Consider the following 23,019-nt stretch of genomic DNA (forward strand, 5'->3'; position numbering starts at 1 on the left):
TTGCCTGCGTCCTGGATAATTTTGTCTGCTCCCTGTGTTGCCCCTATCTCTCCTCTGACTATCATCCTCTTGTTACTTCCGCACCTTGTCCCCTTTGATCCTTTTTCATTGCTCTGTGTCTCATTCCTTCTGACCTTGCTTCTGAAGCGATCTCCTTGTGTTCTTGTTCCATAACCCTGTATGCCATCAAGTCATCCCTGCTGGCACATTGTGGTTGCTCCTTTCTCATAACCATGTTTTTATTGCTTTGGGTCTTGACTCTTGTGGTTTGCCTCTGAAGTATTCCCTTCCAAGGCAGTCCAGAGAAAGCAAACTCGTAAATCACTGGATCAGGGAAACAAAAAGAAGGTCATTGGTAGCAGTGAGGCAGGTGAGACTATAGTTAGTAGTGTGTAAGGGCCAAGATGCAGAATACATCTCACATTGTATATGAATAATAATTAAAACTTCAAGTAAATAGAATTAACTATTAAAGGTTAGTTTTCAAAATCATGGATGAATGAATATAGGATGTCACACCTCGGAAAACAAAGTGTTATCCCTTTGCGCAGTGTGTCCAGAATTATGGAATATTATGGAAGAAAATAAAATCCTGTATTTGAATATGACATAGGAGAAGTGTCTGATATATCTTGAGTTTATATATAGCTGAGGAAAATATATGCTCTAAAGGTTTTACAGTTCTTAAAGCTTTTTAATGTGTTAATGAAATTCTACTGGCGTCTGACGTCATCAAAGAGAGGGATAAATCAACCATAAAAGGTTTTATGTAATATGCATATGACCTCGTACTAGAGTTATAAACTAAAGAAAGACTGACAGAGATTAAATTCAATAATAACATCTCAATTATAAGAAATATATTAACAAAAATGTAACACAAATAAAAAAAAACGTATCACCGGTGAGGATGTATTGCAAGTGGAACGTGGCGGCCCTATTACACAAAACATCGAGCACTCACGTCCTCTACCATCAGTAAACATTGGTTAGTTCACTGATCGGATCAAACAGCAAACAAAAAAAACCGACTGATTAGACGGTGGGCAGGGACAGCAAACACATCGTGATTGGTGGGCCCTGGAAAGCCATTTCATAAAAGCCTTTCCACCTGTAAAGCAATGAAAAACCGGAGGGGATATTCTAGGGGAACCACTGATATCAGATCAACACAGACCACAGCCATTATGAGCGGCTGTCCTTTTTTGGGGAACAAACACCAGTGAGTAATGTACTTTGCCATTTCGAATACTGCCTCACTTGTGCCTGGCATGACACTGCTGAAGATGACTGCTGTGGCATTTTAACATGCCGCTGTTTGATTGCCTAGCTATTAGACGAAGTCTGAGCACTCGACTTCATTTCCTGTGAACTAATGAGGACTGTGCAAGGTACCCGGAGGCACAACTTAACTTCAGACACGGCGGCGCCCTCACCATCCATATCCTTTTCTCTGACTCGTGTTCTATCTCTCCTGCCTCTAGATTTACCTTCAATAAACTGACTCTCGAGGACAAAGAAGGCGAAGATTCGTCGCAGGAAGGGATAAACAAAGCAAGCAAAGGCGGATGCATCTATGGAGACTATCTGCAAGTAAGTGCAGAGGACCAGCCGGGGAGGGGGGTGGGGAGCAGCTGTGAGCACGAACATGTCGCATGTCTTCTCTTTCAGCGTTTTCTAGTTTTCTGGTGATTGACTGCAGCAGTCACTGCCCGCACCCCCACCCCAAAAACAGGCACACAGAACAAGTCAAACAGTGGCACTGTACTGTGAATAATTCGATTAATGATGCACATTCGCAATCAGGGGACACTGTATTCACATTGCAAATCATCTGCTGCACTCTTTCTGCTTCACAGAAGGCGACTCTCCTTATGCGATGCACATCTGGTTTTGTTTGCAACGTATTCCTTCATTACATTCCTATTTTCACCGCATATATAACGCCTAAACATAAACGTAAACATAATAGATAGGTCGTTTTTTCACCCCAAATATCATCTATGTGATATCTGAAAAGGAAATTGGAACTATTGTACTATTCTGGCGATACTAAAACTAAAGTTAATGAGTAAATATTATACAATTACACATTTTTACACATTTACACATTTTTAGGCCACACTGATAATTAGACATTTTGGTGCACATATACGTCAATGCCTGTATCTCTAGAGCGAACTCTGACACCTTTCACTCATGATGTGTCATTCCGACGCATGCTCAATCAGTTACGGATGTAATTGTGGTGAGTTGCCCCTAAATCCAGATGCTGAGCGAGATTCTCAGGGGCTTGACGTGTGAAGGGGAAACGGGCTCTTACCCAATAATGGCTTGGAAGATCCAGCTATAATTGTGGTCCAGTTGGCCCCTCAAACTCCGGTGCCCCTGTGCAACTGCACGTGCCGCATTTCTGTTAGCGGTGCCCCTCCTAAATATTAGAGCCATAAGATACTCTATAAAAAGTGTCACTGTGAAAGGGAAATGCCAATAGATCTCATTTTGGAATCAGTATGGTTCTGGCATCTGGCTCAATAGATTTGGGCTCATTTTGTTAGTAATTTTAATTAGAAATACACAGCATCATTAGAACTCGTTCACAAATAATTGTGTGTAGTCAAATGAAATATTCTCTTGACTTCAATTTAATTTGTAGCTAAATTTCATTGAATATGTCAAACCTGCTCACTGGAAAAAGGCAGTTTATCGGATTTCTGATCTTTGCTTAACAAAGAGTTAAAACACCACAAAGAAATGGTTCCCCCATTTCTCTACAATTATATAATTTAACTTGACCTACACAAGATTTCCAGTTCTGTGAAATGAGTGTGTAGACTGCGTGTTTACTCAAAATCTTTAATTTGGAGTAGGGTGGTAACTATAGTAAAAAGTAGTATCAAAATGGCCACGTAAATCCATTGCATCCACTTACGTGAAAAAAATGCAACTATAACATACATTTAGAATTGTTGCAAGCAGAAATGTACCATCAGAAAATTGAACTTGTGTAAACACTTCAGAAAGATATCACCTGCAAGAAGCCCTTAACAGGCACTTACACCCGCTCTTTGTAATCTGGACGGAAATAAACCATGAAAAAAATCATATTAGTGCATTTATTGGATCTTCTTGGCCCATGCATTTCACTATCTGAAAACGCTGAACATCATTCGGTACACAAGGCCTTAAATTAGAGGGGAAGTGTAAAGAATTTATGAAGCAAACAAAACAGTAATAAAGTGAAAACACAACACAAGAAAAATTCATACCAATTGAGAACAATACGGTAAAATGTACTTAATTATTAGACACCAAAATGACAAAAATCCAATCAGCAGAACCAGAGTTATGAATCTTTAAAGTTTAAGGTAAAAACTAGCACCTAAAAGATCGAAGCGCCAACCATGGTACCCTATTCACACAAGAATGGGTGAAAGTAAAAAAATATGGCTGACCACAATGAAATGTGATTTGGATACAAAAAGTGTACTGGGCCCGGCCGGCGCTTACTTTCGAACTTAGACAAATTTCTATAAATTAATGTTTCTGGGAAGGTAAGGTTCAGTGGGGCAAGGCTGCAGGCGAAGTCTGAGGAGGGAGCGTAGTCTTCTGGTAGCCGCTGGACAATGTCATGGTGAAGATTTCTGCTTTCGGACTTAGAGCCTGATTATGAGTTTGGCGGTGGGGGAGCGGGGCAACACACCACTGCCCCACTCCCACACTGCCATACTCCACCACCGGCCACCAGCCGGATTACAAGTTGTAATTCGGACAGGCGGTCCTGCAGCCGCTGGCCCACAGTGCTGCCTTTCAAAGACTCACAGAAGAGCCTTAGAAAGGCAATGCTGTGGGACCGCCACAATATGTTCCAGAAAAGCATGGACTTTAAAGTCCATTATGTGCTGAAACAGGGGTAAATGCACAAAGGAAGGCGGAACATTTGCCCCACTGAAGGCACCCCAAGACCATGAGGAAATTGGAGATCCTGTTCCCTCACTGCCACAATTGTCATGGTGGCCTCACCACCATAAAAACTTGGCGGCTAGGAAACTCCAAATATGCTTGGCGGTACTGTAGACAACCGCGTTCTGCGAACTATATGGTGGATCGGTTAATGAAGTGACGCCATTGCATATAAAAGAAGCTACAAGTGCGAACTGAATCATTTGAAACGAATGCCTTTCGGAAATCAAATGCAGCGGAAAGAATGCCCTAGCTTCCGTATTCGCGTCTTGACGCGTATTTAAGAACTCGTGCTTCGTTTCATTCTAGAAGTTTGGAAAAACTCGCAGTTTTGTATACTAGTTTTTGTGAAAAGAATTGTGGATTCATTTATGACTTTAAGAGCCACTGTGGTCCTGAAGAGAACCCCTTAAGAAATGGGTTTGAAACGCGTCGGCCTTTTTTGTTTTGTGTGTGTGCCAAACAAACCATTGTAGACCATACTTGCTTTTGTGCACTGTAAAATTGATGTTTAATTACAAAAAATGTTTGTTTAGGTGAAAAGTGCACTTGAAAGATAATTTTTGGAGCTTTTGGTTGTTTGGGTTTTAGATACCTGGCACTGAAAAAGATTAGTAAACAATTTTAGGCAGCCAGGTTTCGTGTATGTTTGGCTGGAGTTCTCTATGGGGTATAAATGGGTTTGAATGGGGAATGAGAATTGTCTGAAGTATAGAATGTGGGAATTGAGAGTTGTTCACGTCTAGTGTACAGAAGGTATTGTAATGTTCTTATATGTCTTTTAAAAAAAATGATAAATAGTTTGAAAAGATTTAGTAGAAAATTTAAAGTCTACTAAAATTGTCTGGAATAAATTTGAAAGAATTTAAATAACAAATAGGTTTTCATGGACTTCATTGCTATGTACCTTTGAAGTATTGTTGGAAGTATTATCAGTATTGGCAATTGTGTTTGTTTTGTATAGTTAAGGCTTAGCCTTACTGATTTGAGCCAAGACCCAGTGTTGGGTTTTTGTTGTGGCGGTACTGTAGCAGCACCGTCAACCATATTGGAGCCTCTCATATCCATGGCAGTTGCAGTGGTCTTGTGGAGGTGGTAACGCTGTACCCAAAATGCGGTGGTTGCACAACCAGTGAGTTGGTTCCCGACACTCCACTGCGAGTACGGCGGTCCTATCAACTAGCATACTTGTAATCAAGCCCTAAGTCTTTTTTGGGAAGTTGAAAATCTCCAGAGGATGAGGTAGGAGATCGTAGCAGGGAATCCCTTTGGCAAAGGAGCACTGAATAGGATTTGCTGCAGTGGAAAACATCAAACCGGGAGCTGCTGCTAAGTCGCCGAATGACGATGCACTTTGGGTGGATGGACGAGCAGGTTGGACCCGATGTTCTCTCAGTTGTCAGAGCAGTTTTAAGCCAAAACATTATCAAGTCCCAAGTTTTGGATTTGTATCTCTGGGCACGTTTATCTTTACCACCAAGGGTCCAGGACTGAAGGGGCATCACTTGGGAGGGCTAGGTCTCACTCAGGCTGAGTTCAGGTGCAGGTTCAATGTGATTGGAGCCTTTTCTTTTCCTGAGGCTCTGATCAGGAAGCCAGCCCACTATCCCTTGTAGTCAGTCTGATATTCCTTCATTCAAGTGCTAAAACAGGGTTCAAGTAGAAGGGCAGGCCCCTGAGGGTTTAAGGCAGGCTTCATGCAGCAAAGCAGTCCGTGCAGGTGCAGCAAAGCAGTCTTGTGGCGTGCACAGCAGGCCAAAGCATCAGGCAATTTTCTGAGAGTCCTTCCATAGGTCCAGAAAATGAAGTGAAGAGTGGGTCTGAGGGTCCTATTTTTAAACCTGGTGCCTTCTTTGAAGTAGAGGAAGTTTCGAGAGAATTCTCTTTGAAGTGCTTGAAGTTTACTGAATCCACTGCCATGGTTCCAGCTGGCTGCATGAACAATGCAGGGTTGACAAGTTATTTGTGTAAAGACTGTGCACAGACCATTCTGTTGCAAGTGAGGCTGTGATCAACTCCCCCTCCTCTATTCTGCCAGTCGGTGGTCCATCAATGCACACCTAGTTCCTCTGTCTGGGAGGAATAAACAAAGTCCAACTGCCAATGTTAACATGTTTTAGGGATTGTGCACAAGCACTTTAGCACAGGTTAGTGGTGGTAAAGTGCAACAAAAATAAATTTCAGCAAAAAGTGGAGGGTAAATGCAACAAATGTGGGGGGTAAGATCACCATAAGGCTAACAGGTCTAACAGATTGATTTTACAAGGATTCTCCAAAAAGTCTTGAGTGTATTAAACAGCTTTACTCGCAGCCATGTTATACAGAAAGGCAGCACTGTCTGAGATGATCAAGCCTCTTTAATGAAACAAGGATATTGATAGGCTGGGGATGTAATAGTGCTTCCACAATGGGAGGCAAGACAGTGTCAGTAGAGCAATATATTTAAGCATATGGGCAAATGTATGAAACCCATTAGGGGATGGGGAATGGACAACAGTGAGAGAAAGGCAACTTTTCTCCATGATATACGTTTCAAAATCTATAGGGACTTCGAATATGTTATGGACCACGTGTGAGCAGGGAAGATGTATAAACAATGTATGATACAGAATCAGGAATGGAAATGTTTGTTGTCTCTTGTGAGTTTTTTTAATGAATCTAATGATCTAACCGAGGTTTATTATAAAATGAATTACAAAATAAAATAATGTAACAGCTCCTCCCTTGTGGTGACCTCAAAACAGTTCTAGGACAGCCCCCCTCTCACTCCGATTGAAGACAGGCTGGCTATGAGGACAAAAGGTAAAAGTCCTGTGTGTGAGCTACATCTGCCAGTGGCAGAGTATACTACCCTTGAAGATCAGGAATGAGCTGGGCACCGCTCCCCAGGTCATCCTGCTCATGTAGAAAAACCTCTCCCCACACCCATGCCCTTTGTCCATAGTTTGGAAGTAATCCACTTCTCACCAAATCTCACCACAAGAGAGCCAATAATTGTCGGGTGACACTGACAGAAAGGCACATTTGGTTCAGGCAGGAACATTCCAACATTCTTAAAGTGGCAAAATTTCAATATAAAATCCGACTTGACCAGTAGGTTGGCTTTTAAATTACTAATACAATGACTAGTTGAATAACAGTTTTTCTAGCTTTTCCAAAGCACATGTAATGTATTATAAGGTTTATAATGTAACCCAGTGCCTTTCTATGGGAGAGTCAGCATTACCACTGTGAAGACTGCTTTGGACATCTTTCAGCACATATATGCCCTGCTTTTCAAATACAGTGCACCTTGCCCTAGGAGCCTCCTATAGGGGTGAGTTAGATATATTAAAGGTATTAAAAAGGAAGGTTTAAGCCTGGTTAAAGGTTTATTTTGCCCTGTCAAATTGACAGCATTAAAACTGCCTACCTAAGATGAAGGGGCAGCCCTGGAGACATCCTTTGCATTGTCACTTTAGTAGTGACACAATATGTGCTGCAGTCCATTTTGATACCATATACTAGTGACTTGTAAGTAAGTTAAGTATGCCAATCAGCAGGGAAATGTGGGTGGAAGTGACAGAGAGGGATGGAAATGAGTTATCAGAAGACTTCCCATTCTCCAGGGCTATGAGTGAAGATCACTCATAGCCCTGTCTTTACTGTGTTTGTCTTGGCATATTTTCATCCTATGTAAGAGGTACGTCATTCATTCTTTACCCTCTGTTTGCCTATTATTGCACTTTATATGTGTGGCATTTTGGTTAGATTTTCCGCTGTAAATAGTTTTCATTTATTCGCATTGGGTAGTTTTCCTCTTGAGCGTATCGCTGAAGAATGTCCCTCTCTCTTAACTAATGATTAATAGGGTATAAATGGAATTTGTACTTTTCCAACTGTTTCATTATTTGCATTGTAGAAGTGTATTCTGATCATTGAGTGTTTTAACTGTTTTTTAGCTTGTTTCCAAATGGCAGGAGGCACATGATGTATTGGAAATCTTCCCTTCCCATTCATTCTAGAATCTGATGAAGAGATTCTTGAGCTGACATTTAGTTGTACTGCTGCTGCTTGTGGGTGAGATGCCTATTAGTAAAGGCCTTACCACTTACCTCAGAACACTGTACTGGTAATCATTACACAATGCTTGGGTTAGGATTCTTGAGCACAAATTGTACTTTCTTCCTAGAAATCCTTCCTCGTCCTGAAAAATCAAGAGCCAGGGGAACGGCCCATTGTTTGTCTTCAATGGAATGCAATAAAATATAAAAATGTCTGTATAACTAACATCATTTATGTTATAAGAAAAAATATTTCCAGGTATAAAGTGTTGATCTCTCTGTCCCATGGATTGACATAAGTTGCAACAGGTGATGCATGTCTACTAATTGCCTTCAAATTCAACCTTATAAGTAGTGATTGCAAGATGATGACCATATTAAAGAAAAAAATACCAAAAACGTTTTTTTGGTACAACACCCTAGAAACACTTCTCCTTGCTGACAGTGGTGAAAGACAGTGTTTGAGAGCCTGGGCAAAAAGAAAAGTTTGCAAGGGGCTAAACTGAGCTATTGGGCAGATGAGATGGAAGATCTCAAGAAGATTAAGGGTTCACTATACAAACAGGAATTTAACACAAATATAGAAGAGCTGAAGATTAAGGTTGTTAAAACTGGCTAGTATATTGCCTAAGCCTAGAGGATTAAAGGAAGAACACTCATCCAGCTAAATCACATTATTTTTAAAATATAAAGAATAAATATCTTGACATTAACCCCCCTCTAATGTGAACCACCTATGTTAAACTATTTGGGTTAAAGATAGGCTGCAAAAACTGTACATATTAACTTTTGAGAGTCTCTCTTTAGTTTATTATAGACATAAGCTAATGCAAAAGTTCAAATGTGGAAATTTCTTTATTGGCATTTAAGTATCATTAGTCTTCACAATTGTAATCACAATACAGACTTAAAACATACCATTAGGCATTTCGTTCCACGGCATTTTTCATTTATTCTTTTCAAATTCATAACATATAAATGCTTTTATCATACTGTGTTTTAAAGAAATAATAAATGGACATGTTATTTCACATTAAACTATATTTTTCAAACAGTGTTCGCGTTTCCATTAAAAAGTCCAAAACCCAGATGCTAAGGAATATCTTCAAATGGCTCCCAAGCAACTCCCCCGAAGACTACAAAGCACTCAGAACTCAGAAGCCAGACTCATCCTCAATCTCACACACACAACTCAAAACACACCACACCTCAGGGAATTGCATTGGCTCTCAATACACAAATACGCTTAATTCAAATTCCTCACAGCCACACATTCAAGGCACCACAGAGCTCAGACTCCACATACTTGAACAGTTGTATCTTCTTCCACCAAACACCCAGACACCTCTGCTCCGCAGGTCCTCATACTTGCATACATCCCATGCATGTACAGAACCAGATCAGGAAGATGAGCATTCTCCTACATCTCTCCTAAAACTTGAAGTGACCTTCCACTCCACATCAGAGACTCTTCATCTCATCTTCAATTCTGCAAGAAGCAGAAGACCTCGATTTTTCAATTAACCAACCTGCCATAGGCAGGGTTAGGTACACACATATATTCTCAGCTCCAGGATATCCTTGTAGGTAATAGTGCAATAGTGCGCTTTGCAAATACATATAACTTTACACAACGCGACACACTAGTACATAACAAAACATTTCACTGAATGAAAACCTCAATGACAGTCAGCTTCCCTACTTACACTGCAATCCTCCTTGCATAAACCTCCATAGATGACCAATTTACTTACCATAGCTGGTGTTAAGAGGACTGATGAGTAAAACCTCAATCCTACTAAATTCAGGACCTTTTAAACTATGAAACAGTCCTTCCCTGGAGCAACAATCAACATTTGGTGCTCACCACACCCACAGATGAGAAAAAGTATCTACCCACGCTTCCCTCCATTGGAAAGCACTTGAAAATGAATCCTTTTAAAATATACTTGAACTAACTGTCTCCTCTACAACTTGCATTCCACGAAATCACACCCCTCCCCCAAACCTAATGCAAACATTTACTTCCCTCAACAATACACTGTGTTCTCTGACCGGAATTAACATTTTCATTTCCTGAAGGTTGCACCATCTATTTAATGAATTACAATGTATATATTTTTTTGTTTTCAGTGTAGTACTATTGTGTGAAGCAGCACCACTATGAAAAAAACAGATAAATAAAGAAATAAAATGAATAGAGGCTGAGTGCACTAACCTATCTTGTGTTCGCAAACACTAAACGTTACAAATTGTGAGTGTCTGAGACAGCAAACCTGGCATTTCATATGTATAAAACCCATATTAGGAGTCAGTAAACTTTTACCAACTCATAAAATGGGTTTCTGAATAATTACTGATTTACAGTTTGGAAGGGGCATGTTGTGGGTGTCCCTTCCAAATTGCAAATTGTTGCCATACATATCAGTGGTTTGTGACCGGAACTCCAGTTGTTAATTTTTGAGAAGTTACTGGTTCCCAATTTAGGGTGACAACCAGAGCACAAAAAGGAATGGGTTCTCATTGGAAATATGTTTCTGGTCCCAAAATGACTTGTCGCAAATCTTTACTGTTTTTTTGTGATCGAAACAAAACTACATCTGGCCCTTAATGACTTAAGGAAAACGTCAAAGGGTAAAAATACTGCTATACTGACATAAATCAACTTAGATATGTGCCTTCCAAAATCAACTCTATTACCTTTTATTATTACATTACATTCAGCATTATGAAATAAACTATTTAATGTGGTTTCATCTCTATGTATTTAGCATACCGTTGATTATTTTATCACATATGAAAATGTGGTGGATTAGTGCTTCATGGCTGTATTTGTTTTTACCTTTTCTTCCCTAATACTATTATAGAAAATTAACTGTTATTAGGATTTAATGATTAAAATAGGGTTATTTGCTAGTGATACATTTAAAATTTACTTATTATGCTAATGTATTTGTTGTTCCAATTGTATTACATATCTCATTCAATCTTTAATAATGAATAAAAATGCTTTTAACAAACCGAAAATTACCTAAAATGTGTTTTGTTTTTACCATCATGAACATTTTCTCTTTAGTTTATTTCATATTTTTGTGCTGATAAAGACACCAAAAAATTACAAATACATAGTTTGCCACTGTTGCTATTATGTTGGCGATTCTTTACTAACATTAAGACAAAGTTCAGTGCACTTGAGCAAATGGTTTTCAGTAGTGTAGCTGATTTAATATACATGCTTTCATTTACATATACACATCGTACTTTGGATATGAACTGTCAAAGTATTGCAGCATTTTACATTGTGAAAAATAATGTGTGAACTTACTCATTGTACCAAACACACACTTCACCACCATAACAAAACATAGGACAGGGTGCATACATGGCAAACATTTCCACAAACAAAAGAGAAGTGGACATATAAGGACATAAGAGGTAATAGACTGTATGTCAACCATCACCACAGTAATGTCAGAAGTATGCATTTTATTGGCAATGATGAGTGGCAGTGCGATTGCATCAAGGAATGCTTTTTGTCAGCATTAAGAGTTGAGTTAATGGGTCAGCTTATGCTCTTGAAAGTGCGATACTAGAAAACTAGGGAAAAAGTAAGAACAGCTAATCCAGGAACTTTTAATCAAGGTTTCAAAGTGGTCAAGAAAGTATATCAACTACACGTTTTGTAAATAGTGTAGTGAAATATACACAATGGGCCCTATTCACAGAACCAGTCTGAGACAAAATCCTAAACTTAATAGTCATGGTATTCACAGAATGCACTTACAACTGTCCTAAGTTTATGTCCGCACTCAGGCCGGAATTTCCGCAACCGGAGCGGAAGCTCCTCACCCGGAGCTGAAGCTCCACACCCGGAGTGGACTTCCCACCATCGGGCCGGACTTCGGGCCGGAATATCCACAATCTGGTGTTAATTGACTATATGTGATGCATTGTGGGTATTCCGGCCCAGCAGTGGAGATTCCGGCCCGATGGTGGAAATTCCACCCCGGGTGAGGAGCTTCCACTCCGGGTGCGGAGTTTCCGCTCCGGGTGCGGAAATTCCGGCCCGAGTGCAGACGTAAACTTAGGACAGTCGTAAGTGCATTCTGTGAATACCATGAGTAGTAAGTTTAGGATTTTATCTCAGACTGTTACTGTGAATCGAGCCCAATATGTTATTGTTCTTCAGACTGTCTATTTTGTGCATGGATGGTTTTTGTGTTTTCCTATTCTTTTGGAACAATTGCTAATTCTTCATTATTGATATTCATCATGTTAAATGTATTGCCATATTGATGTCATTCATAAAGGTATGGGTGCAGACTTAAAATGTACTGTACTACAACTCCCTTACAGTTAAGCCTTAAATAATTCCCTATTGTTTATTCTGTATATTGGCTCACTGAAACATTTCTATATATATAAAAAAACAAGCTAGTTTGGCATTTGGAAAGCTGCCAATCACTTTAGGTATTGATGGAACTAATATAAGCTAAATTAACCCATCAAGTAATTGAGAACTGGTGTGTCAGCTGAATCCTGCCACTAAAAACGTTTTAGGATTATATTCACCAAGGTGTCACATTTTAAAACATTCTCTATCATTTCTCCAAAGCTTGACAAGGTCCTGGATGCTCAAGAGTTGCAGAGTGAAAAAAAAGGAAACAAAATCCATGATGAGCATCTTTTCATTGTCACTCATCAAGGTAAAGCTCTTTGGTTCACATATTCAATATAAATGTAGTGTGCATTGACAAAGTATATAAGAATGTATGTGTGTAGCAGGAAAATATGATCACTAGCAGTCCTTGATTACAAGTACTATGGTAAATAATGACCTTTGCAAACATGTCTGCAGATGAGGCAGAATAACAAGTGAGTTTAATTCAGGATTCCCCCAAATACACTTCAGTCTGTCAACCCTGGACAAATTAGGAAAATGGCCTTGTATATATCAGACATGCTAATAAGATCTGCATGTTATGCCCCATTTTTGAGGAATACGTTTGTGATAGTTTTTATTTATAGCACTCGTTAAAATTCTAACTCTGGAGAATCGTTTTTTTCTAGTATGATGAATAGCACACTACCCAATTTAGCACTCGTAATCACCACCTAAGTCAAAAAAGCAGTAGCGGCTCCTTGAAGGAGTGCCGCTGGGCGGAGCGGGGGAGGGGCAGGGTGGGGTGTAGTAAACTCCGGCATACGGCCGAACTGAGGTAAGGACATAAATAAATAAATAAAACGAATTACATTGCGCACGCTGCAACGCCAAATGGCGATGCAGAGCGCGCAATGTAATTCATTTTATTTATTTATTTATCTACTTACCTCGGTTCGGCCGTATGCCACCCTGCCCCTCCACCACCCTGCCCCACCACCCCGCAGCACTTCCTCCAGGAGCCGGTACTGCAAAAAAGCAGTTATATTATCTAGTACTGTACTAAATCAGATGTCTAACACATGGATTAAAGGATGTTCATGATTTGACCAATCACTACTTTCACTCTATGAACAGGGTACTAGACAACCTAGGACCTCTACAATTGAAAAGAGTCACTACAAATGACAACGAGAGCCGCTCTATCCGCTGCCCACCTCAAATTACTAAGAAGCACGAGAAATGCCTATTACAGAAAGATTGGACGATCAAAAGCTGACTTCATTTGTAAACAATTAGACCGAGCCAAGAATCGTCCCAAAAGACAGTTCAAAATAATCAAAGCTCAATCTAAGGGTGTCTCCCACTCCCCCTAATCTAATCCTTAAACACTCCCTAATTGAGAAGAACTTGCCTCCTTTTTCACAACAAAAACTGAAAACTTAAAGGCACACCTACTTAACGATCTATTATCCCATACCGACCCACACATGAACTACTCACTGACCACAACAGGGACCCTGATTACCTGCTCTGCAAAGCTCGACCTCAAAAACAACACCTCCTGGACCGCCTTCGACTTCTGCAGCAAAGAAACTATCTTAAAAACGCACACGGCTCTGAATCCCTCCAATCACTTCACAGACCCTCTACCAGCAGCCTTCACTCCACTGCTAGTGCCCCTGTGGACTAGGATTATTAATACCTCTCTTCTGCAAGGAACCATCCCAGATATCCTCAAAGCTGGTCAGGTATCCCCCATCTTAAAGAAACCATTGGCGGACCCGTCAGACCTGTAGAACTATCGCCTAATCTCGAACCTGGCCAAACTACTAGAAAGATGTGTCCACACGCAGCTCAGTAACCACATAGACCTCTTCAACCTACTCGATCAATTTAAATCAGGCTTTCGATCAGGGCACAGTACCGAATCAGCCATGACCCACATAATAGATGCCGCATTACAAATATTGGATCAAAACAAAGCCTGTTTGCTAATCCTGCTTGATTTATACTCAGCCTTCAATACAGTCAAACACAACAACTTACTAGACCTCTTGAAACATAGAATGTGTCTATCAGGTACAGTGTTAAACTGGGTCACTACCTTCCTCCAAAACAGAACACAAGGATTCAAGATCAACCAATCTCTATCTAACGCCTCCCCAGTCACTTTGGGAGCACCCCAGGGATCCTCCCTCTCCCCGACACTCTTCAATCTGTTTATGGAACCACTCACTGAGCTCCTCAACTCCTGAAATATCCAATATCACATGTACGCCAACGACACACAACTCTACAGTAATGTCCACTCACTTGAAGACATCAAGTCCCTGAATTGAATGCTCCAAAAAACACAGACCTGGCTGGCAAAGAACCATTTAAAACTAAACACTCTAAAAACAGAATTTCTCTTAATCGCTCCCCCCAACCAAACAACCATCATCCGCGAGTGCATGAAGCAACCAACAGCACTCGATGGTCAACCTCTCATCACTGATTCCGCTAAATCACTAGTGATAACCCTGGACAATAAGATAAATATGCAGAAGCACATCAGCGCTGCAACTAAAGGAGCAAATTTCCAGATGAACACCCTGAGAAAACTGAAACCCTTCGTACCCGCAAATGACTTTAAACAGGCAATTCAACCTCTAGTAATTCCCAGAGTGGAATATGGGAATCTATCATGTAGAGGTTAGCAAAAGGGGGAAAAAAAATTCGCCCCCATTGCCACACCTCTGATTTGGCGATACCAATCTCAATTATGTACAAAGATGTTGTTATTTAGGACCATCTCAATAAGTTCCAACAACATCATAGTATGTTCGGATAGCTGGATTGGTCTGGTGTCTAAAAAAATGTTCTACCGCATTTAGACCCAGATTCCCTGGTATACTCGTGTAAAGGGAACATACATCAAGGGTTACTAGATAGTGACCCTCTACCCACTCCACATCTGAGATTTTGTTCAGCACCTCAGATGTGTCCTTGATAAATGACGGTAGATTAACCACCAGAGGCTGTAAAAAAGTGTCAATGTATTCGGAGAGCCTCTCCGTGGGAGACCCAATAACCGAGATAATGGGTCTCCCAGGGGGAAAGGCCCCCCCCTTATGTATTTTGGGCAAGCAATATATACAGGGGATAGTTGGAGTGTCATTGTACAGATATCTGAATTCCGTGTCTGAAAAAAGACACCTGTCCTTCCAATACATCAATTTATTACGTACTATTTCTTTTGTTGTATGTAATGGATTGCTGTCTAAATGAATGTATGTTGTTGTATCCGCCAATTGTCTGTCTATCTCAGCCATGTAGTTCGATTTATCCATTAACACCACATTTCCTCCCTTGTCAGCCTCCCAGATGACAAGGGAGTGCCTTTCTTTCTTCTATAGAGATAGTCTGTTCACAATAAGAACTTTTGGTACAAACTTTGTCCTCTAATTTATACAAATCACAAAAAACATTTTGTTGGAATTTGTCAATCAAACTTAGTCCTGACAATTGAGGAGTGAACCTCGATTTTTGTATCTAAATGAAGATCTGCTGCTAAAGTTTGTAATGTGGGAGTGTCTCCCTGTTCCTCTAGTGATAGTAACAAATAGTAACAACTGAACATCCTTAATATCTCTGATTGAGGGCATAAATTCAATACTCTCACCCAATTGACCACAAGTTTTAATAATTTGTTTCGCTTTTCTGACAAATTTAAAACAATTTATATGTAAAGATGTACATTTTGGTGTTGCACTCAGACAAAAACTCAGTCCCTTGCTTAATACATTTATTTCAGGATCATTCAAAACATGACTTGATAGATTGACAATGCATCTGAGTGTTCAACATCATTTGTATAATTTAACTCTTCTGGTTGTGTGCCACTGATCTGGTAGTGACACCTACTTTTTCTTTCTCGCCCGGTTCTGGATTTACCCCTCCTTGTCTTTTGAGGTCCATATCTCTTTTGAATGCCTGTTTGTTCCCTTTTCTGAACCGTTGTAATTCTAAAGAAAACGGGTCAGAGGCTGCTGGAAGTGTCTGAAATGCTGGCTGTTTCAGTTGTCTGAGAGATATGTTCTAATGATTCTGTATTGTTACCAGTCTTGATGTTATCAAACATTTTTGCAGAAGTATAGACTCTTCCGTTCTGATAATCTCTTTAATCTCTCCCAATCTCCTGGTACTTTTTGTCTTTCAAATATAACTGGTGTTTGCGTAATTCTTCCTTAAGAATCACTAAATTCCGTTCTGTGACTTCTGGTAAGTTGAGATCTTGTATTTCTTTTTCTAGACTTGCAATTTCTACTAAAAGTTTGCTACATTTTAATTCTGCATCCCTAATTAGGATGTCCATCATTCTTACAGATGAATTAAGGTGACCTTTGTATATATTGCTTGCCCAAAATACATAAGGGGGGGGCCTTTTCCCCTGGGAGACCCATTATCTCAGGTATTGGGTCTCCCACAGAGAGGCTCTCCGAATATATTGACACTTTTTTACAGCCTCTACCATCATTTATCAAGGACACATCATTTATCAAGGGAATCTGGGTCTAAATGCGGTACAACATTTTTTAGACACCAGATCAATCCAGCTATAAGAACATTCTATGATGTTGTTGGAACTTATTGAGATGGTCCTAAATAACAACATCTTTGTACATAATGGAGAATGGAGATTGGTATCGCCAAATCAGAGGTGTAGCAATGGGGGCGAAATTTTCGCCTTCATTTGCTAACCTCTACATGGGCCTCTTCGAACTGATTCATCTTTGGAGAAAGGGTCCTAGTGCCCTTATGGAAAATGTACTGTATTTAGGACGATATATAGATGACATCCTAATGTTTTGGGCTGGGACGGCTGCTATGTGAATTTGGAATAAAGTTTAATTATTGACATCTCAACGTGGAATTGGACCATTGTTTGAAGCTCTCTGTGCTATTTGGCACAGTTGAATGGACACAATTATATTGAACCAAATGTTGTTATATTGATCAGGATCAACGTATCTAGAGAACTGTGATAGTGACTTTGTTCTGGTGTGCTACAGTGCCTATGATGTGGATTTAATTTTGGGACTACATTGTGGTCTCAAAAAGTATAATACTTCAGGTGGATAAGTACTTAGCATGGTATTAGCACCCAATATTGAATGTTTAAAAATTGATACATTACAATCTCTATGACATATGTACATATGATGATGTGCAGATCGATATAGCATATCCGCCCATCCGCTCTTTGTAAAATGAATATGGGAATGTTGCTCTCTGCGGCCTGCCCAGATCAACAACCGCACCTCTAAGAGCCTCAATCAATACAGCCACTAGACTCATCACAGGCTCCAAAAGAAACTGCCACATTACCCCTGACCTGCGTACCCTCAACTGGCTACCTTTTGAGGCCCGAATCCATTTGAAAATCACCGGTATGACACACAAGGCATTGCATCACAAAACCCCGAGTTACCTAGCGGAGAAACTAGTACTATCAGGTGGAAACAGATCTACTTGGAGCTTTAACAATCTGCTAGTTAAACCACAACGTTTCTCCAAGAAGAAAACGTACAACCGTACCTTCTCAGGAATGGCTCCCAGGATTTGGAACGCCTTGCCCCCAGAAACGAGACTTAACCCGTCCGCAGCCTTTTTTAAAATAGAAGTGAAATCGATTCTCTTGGCTAAATTCACCTGAACCTTTTTTATACACTCTTGAAATTATATGCTAGTCTTTAATTTTTACCTCAACTGAATTCACATAATTCACTGTACTTATATGTATATCTCAATATATTTGCCATGTAAAGCGCTCTGATACCCGCAAGGGTCTTGTTTACACTATACAAAACCGCCAAAATAAATACAATAAAATAAAACCCTGTACAGATAATTACTGTTGATCATATTTTCTATCCTCCAAACAATACAAACATCTTTACTTTCACAACTGTAGAATGCTTCATAACTTTATTGTTTAAATAATGACCTGTGCCCAGAAATCAACTCCTATTTTGCATGCAGCACTGAAATGCTGAATCTTCTATTTAATGATGTCAAATATGTCACAACCAATATGGCACATCTTGTCAGAGGGAATAACGATAAGAAATGGATATAAAATGAAAGTGGGCAGTATTTTAAGTTAATATATGCTATTTTTGAGCCAATGCTTCTTTACAGAAACAAATAGGGAACAAGGTTTTTTCACAGACAGTAGAAACTCTAAGCAAATATCTAAGTATGAGATAGTATCTAATGCAAATGGACCGAGAGCTAGCAGAAACAAAGTTGGTAGTGTTGCTATAATGAGTAAAAGTTCACGTTTCATTTGAATCATATGATGCCTCATGGCATGTGAGTAGTCAAAAAGTAGTAAAGAAGCTTTTAATAATTACATATTTATTTCTGTACCATTCTTACCTTTGTGAATCAGTGTCTGTATCTCTTATGTTCCCAAGTTGACACTATAAAAATGTCCAATAATTTCAACTACTAAAAATTCCTTTTGGCAGCATTCCATTCAATCAATATTTAGAAATTTGATGAAAGATTCAAGATAACATAATATCAAAAGTATAGAAAAACATTGTGCAACAGCAAATGTAAATGAAATAAACAAAGAAAAGAAAGTAGCAAAAGTAGAGGAAAATCAGAAAAGATGAATATCAAAATCAAAAATAGAACAAATACAAATACAGTAAGTAGAGAGTTGTCTATTGACAAGGGATTCCACCAACTTGCTTATTGAGGGCAGAAGAGAGATAGGACGGTAGTTTGCCAGGTCTATGGGATTAGCATGCAGTTTTTTAAAAATAGCTGTGACATAGGCATTTTTCCATTCTCAAAACACTGTAGCTGAGGATAGAGATAGGTAACATAAGAGAAGAGTGGAAGAAGGAGAAAGTGAGAGGTAGAGACAATTAAAGGAAGTAAAGGTAAGAAGTGGTCCGTTTAGGTTAGTAGAAAAATATTTAATTATAGAGAGAGCAGGCGGTTGATACTCTTAAATTATTATATTGAAGAAAGCCCTTTAACCTCTCCGAAAGTGAGGAATCTGGGCATACTCATGAACTGTTGGGGAGAGGATGCGGTCCGTCTGCTGCGCTGCTGCCTCTGGTGTAGGAAACCAGGGTTCGAGCCTCGAGGTCGCGTCCACATCATGTAATTCTGGGGAAATCACTTAATCTCCCCGTGCCTGAATGTGTAATGTAATACGGTGCTATATAAAGCGCTCCAATACCTTCGGGTCGAGTTCGCGCTATATAAATATGCAACAAAAAAAACTGTGAACTTTTAATTTTGTTCTCAAGTCAACACAGTATTTAAGGGCACCAACTTGGAACTTTCCCTTATTCGAAAAATTATTTCACTACTCCAAACTGATCACAGTGTTGAACTGACACAGGCTTCCATCCTAGCTTGTCTGGATTATTGCAACAACATTTATACCAGTCTCCCAAAGAAGCTATGGTACAAAGACTACAATCTGTGAGGTGCGTGTTTTGAGCAATCCATACAGAAATGCCACAAACCCTTTGAAAGTACTATGATAGAGAACCTCAATTTGACCGAAGGTTAACTAGCTTGTTTCTACCACAAACGAATGTTGATTTTATGGGAATGCACACATTTTCAGCATTTGATGATAACATCAATAAATGTGTTATGTGGTGATACTAACCTAAAAAAATGTAGGAATATTAATAATAAAATATTAAAGGATACTTGATATAGCACCATGACTCGCCCCCGAAAGGGCATCTCAGCGCTGTAGTAAGACGGGCGACGAAGCGCACATTAAAACAGCCAAGTTTTAAGATGTCTTTTATAATTTGAGAACTCTGTGCATGCCCAAATATGAAGGGGGAGCTTATTCTAATGATGGGGAGCACGATACGAAAAGGGCCAACCACCATATCTAGATGGTCAAATACATAAGGGGTGAAGACAGAGTTGACTCCTTGATCTGAGCTTTCTTTGGGGGAGATAGAGAATCAATTTATACTGTAGGTATTTGGGTCCTTTGCCTGAACAGGCCTTATAGGTCAGGAAGAGAAGTTTAAAAATTGCTCTTTTTTCTTTACGGGGAGCCAGTGAAGGGCTTTGAGCATGGGGGCTGAAGGTGTGCCAAATGACTGTTTGTTAACTAGTTGGGCAGCAGTATGTTGTACCACTTGCAATTTTGAGTGGAGGAATTCAATAGATGCCACGATCAGAATAGTCCCATAGTCTAGGCGGCTGACAATCAGCACCTGGACGAGGGTCTCCCGAGAGGTGATGGGGAGCCACTGGAATACCCTCTTAAGGAGGCACATTACTCCAAAGCACGTGCCACTGGTAGCTGTCATCTGATCTTTCATTGATAATTTATTATCCAACAAAATACCTAAGTTTCTTCCAGTACTTTTGGGAGAAGGAGCTGGACTGAGCTCGGAGGGCCACCAATCTGTTGTCCAGAGGAACTGTGCTTTGCCAAACAGTGCAATCTCATTCTTGTCCCAATTTAACTGAAAGCAATTCAGAGACATCCACATAGCAATTTTTCTCATGCATGCTGTAAAGCATTGTTTAACATTTTCAGTATCTTGTCCGAAAGACATGACAAACAATTTGTCATCTGCATATGAGAGTATTTCAAAGCCTCAGTACTTGACCAGCTGACCAAGGGAAGAGATGTAAATATTGAAAAGTGTAGGGCTAAGGGACGAGCCCTGAGGAACTCCCTGCCCAGGGACAGAGTTCTTAGATTGAAAAGGACTAAGTGTAATTTTTTGAGTCCTGTCCTTAAGAAAGTCTGTTAGCCAGTTTAGTCAGTTTAGTGCGGAGCTGTGGATTCCTATCTCATGAAGTTATTGTATCAGAATGGGATGTGACACTGTATCGTAATGCCGTTGACAAATCAAGAAGGACCAGCATAGCTGGCATGCTTATGTCCAGAGAAAGGCTGAGTGAGTCAACTACCACTACAAGGGTGGTTTCTGTACTATGGGATGGACGAGAGCCTGATTGGGATGAGTCCAGCAGGACTTGAGTCTCTAAGTAAGTAGAGAGTAGTCTATTAACAAGGGATTCCAGCAACTTGCTTATCGAGGGCAGGAAAGAGATAGGACGGTAGTTTACCGGGTCCATGGGATTAGCATGCAGTTTTTTAAAAATAGCTGTGACATAGGCGATTTTCCATTCACTGTAGCTGAGGATAGAGATAGGTTGCATAAGTATGTCATTGATGATGTGAGAGAGGTAGATAACAAAGGTGTGATGTGAGGGGGACATAGATCAGCCAGGGAGCCGAATATAGTTTTGGCTAAAAGGTCTAGTAGTTGAGTGTGTGTAATGGGTTCAAACCTCTCGAGAATTGCCTGACGGTTATAGCTTGCAAAGTTGTCAGGATCAATATATATCAGAGCTGTAGTGTTATTATGAAAGGTGTGATAGATGTTACCAATTTTAGTTTCAAAATGGACGGCTAAGGTGTCACAGAGTGTTTGGGAGGCTACTGTGGATGGGCTGCAAGCATGGGGGTTTGAGTGCTCCTTTAAGACCTTAAATGGCTCTGTGGCAGAGTTTTCTGCTTGGCCAATTCTGCTTATAGTTTGGAGACTTTGGGCTGTTTTAATTCTTGCATGATATGCACTTAATGCTTTTTTGTATTGGTGTTTATCGAGGGCGTCTTTAGAGAGCCACCATATACGTGACCGTTTCTTAGAATTTGATTTGTCGGTTTTTAGTTCTTCAGTGTACTGGGGGCATTGGGTCATAACAGTTTAGTAGTATGGGTTCTGTAGGGGGCAACTGTGTGAAGTGCACCAGAAAAGGATTCTAGAAACCAGTCCCAGGATAAGTTAATGTCAGGTATATTATTCAGATCGGCGGTCTTAAAAGAAGCTTGAACACTTGCTGCAGTCAGCTGCTTCCAGCCTCTTGTTTTCATCCTTTTTTCCTGATTTAGATTTCGAAGGGACATATTTAAAGGAGATTTTAAATGTAATTTGAAAATGATCTGTCCAGGTGAGTCAATGTCTATGAGCTGGGAGTTGGAGAACAGGAGGTCTAGATTGTGGCCAGCTGAGTGTGTGGGACTTCTTTTTGTCAAATGCAGATCAAGCATTTTAAGATTAGACAGTAGGTTAGTGATGTCTGGGTCGGATACTTACTCAGCATGATAGTAGAACTCTCCGATTAGAAGAACGCTTGGCATGGATATCACATGAGGAGCTATTAGATCTACTAATTTGAGGCTAAAATCTTTTTTAGGGCCGTAGGATGACATCCTATGGCTCCTTTCCATATGTCACCCTGTGGGGGTTCGACATTAAATATTGCTATGTCTGCCTAGTCCGTTAGCAGAGTCAAGTAGTGTTACTTTGAGAGTGTCCTGAAAAGCAATGGCTACTCCCCCTCCCCCGGCCTTACTTCCCTGTCCAATCCGACCAGTTTCTATTTGTCCGGGAATGCAATAGGAATCTAGGGGAGAGAAGAAGAATGGATTCAGGTTTCCGTGATAATAAGTATGTCTGGGAGCTGATGTGTGAGTAAATCACATATTTCTATAGCATGTTTATGGATGGACTTGGCATTAAAATAGAGGCTATTCAGCATTGAAGAGTTTGAGAATTGTGCCTTAGA

At 40.1% G+C, this 23,019-nt stretch overlaps 1 protein-coding gene across 1 annotated transcript in view; it reads left to right on the plus strand.

Moving 5' to 3' along the window:
• The first annotated feature begins 1,118 nt into the window (after positions 1 to 1,118).
• Positions 1,119 to 23,019, plus strand: part of TDO2 (tryptophan 2,3-dioxygenase) — a 161,558-nt gene continuing 139,657 nt past the window's right edge. The window contains exons 1-3 of the mRNA XM_085641715.1: positions 1,119 to 1,222; positions 1,485 to 1,593; positions 12,622 to 12,712. Coding sequence (XP_085497841.1) covers positions 1,122 to 1,222; positions 1,485 to 1,593; positions 12,622 to 12,712 — 301 coding nt within the window. The 5' untranslated portion in view covers positions 1,119 to 1,121. The remainder of the gene's footprint in view (positions 1,223 to 1,484; positions 1,594 to 12,621; positions 12,713 to 23,019) is intronic.

Source organism: Triturus cristatus, chromosome 2_2, assembly GCF_964204655.1.
Source record: "Triturus cristatus chromosome 2_2, aTriCri1.1, whole genome shotgun sequence".
Taxonomy (NCBI): domain Eukaryota; kingdom Metazoa; phylum Chordata; class Amphibia; order Caudata; family Salamandridae; genus Triturus; species Triturus cristatus.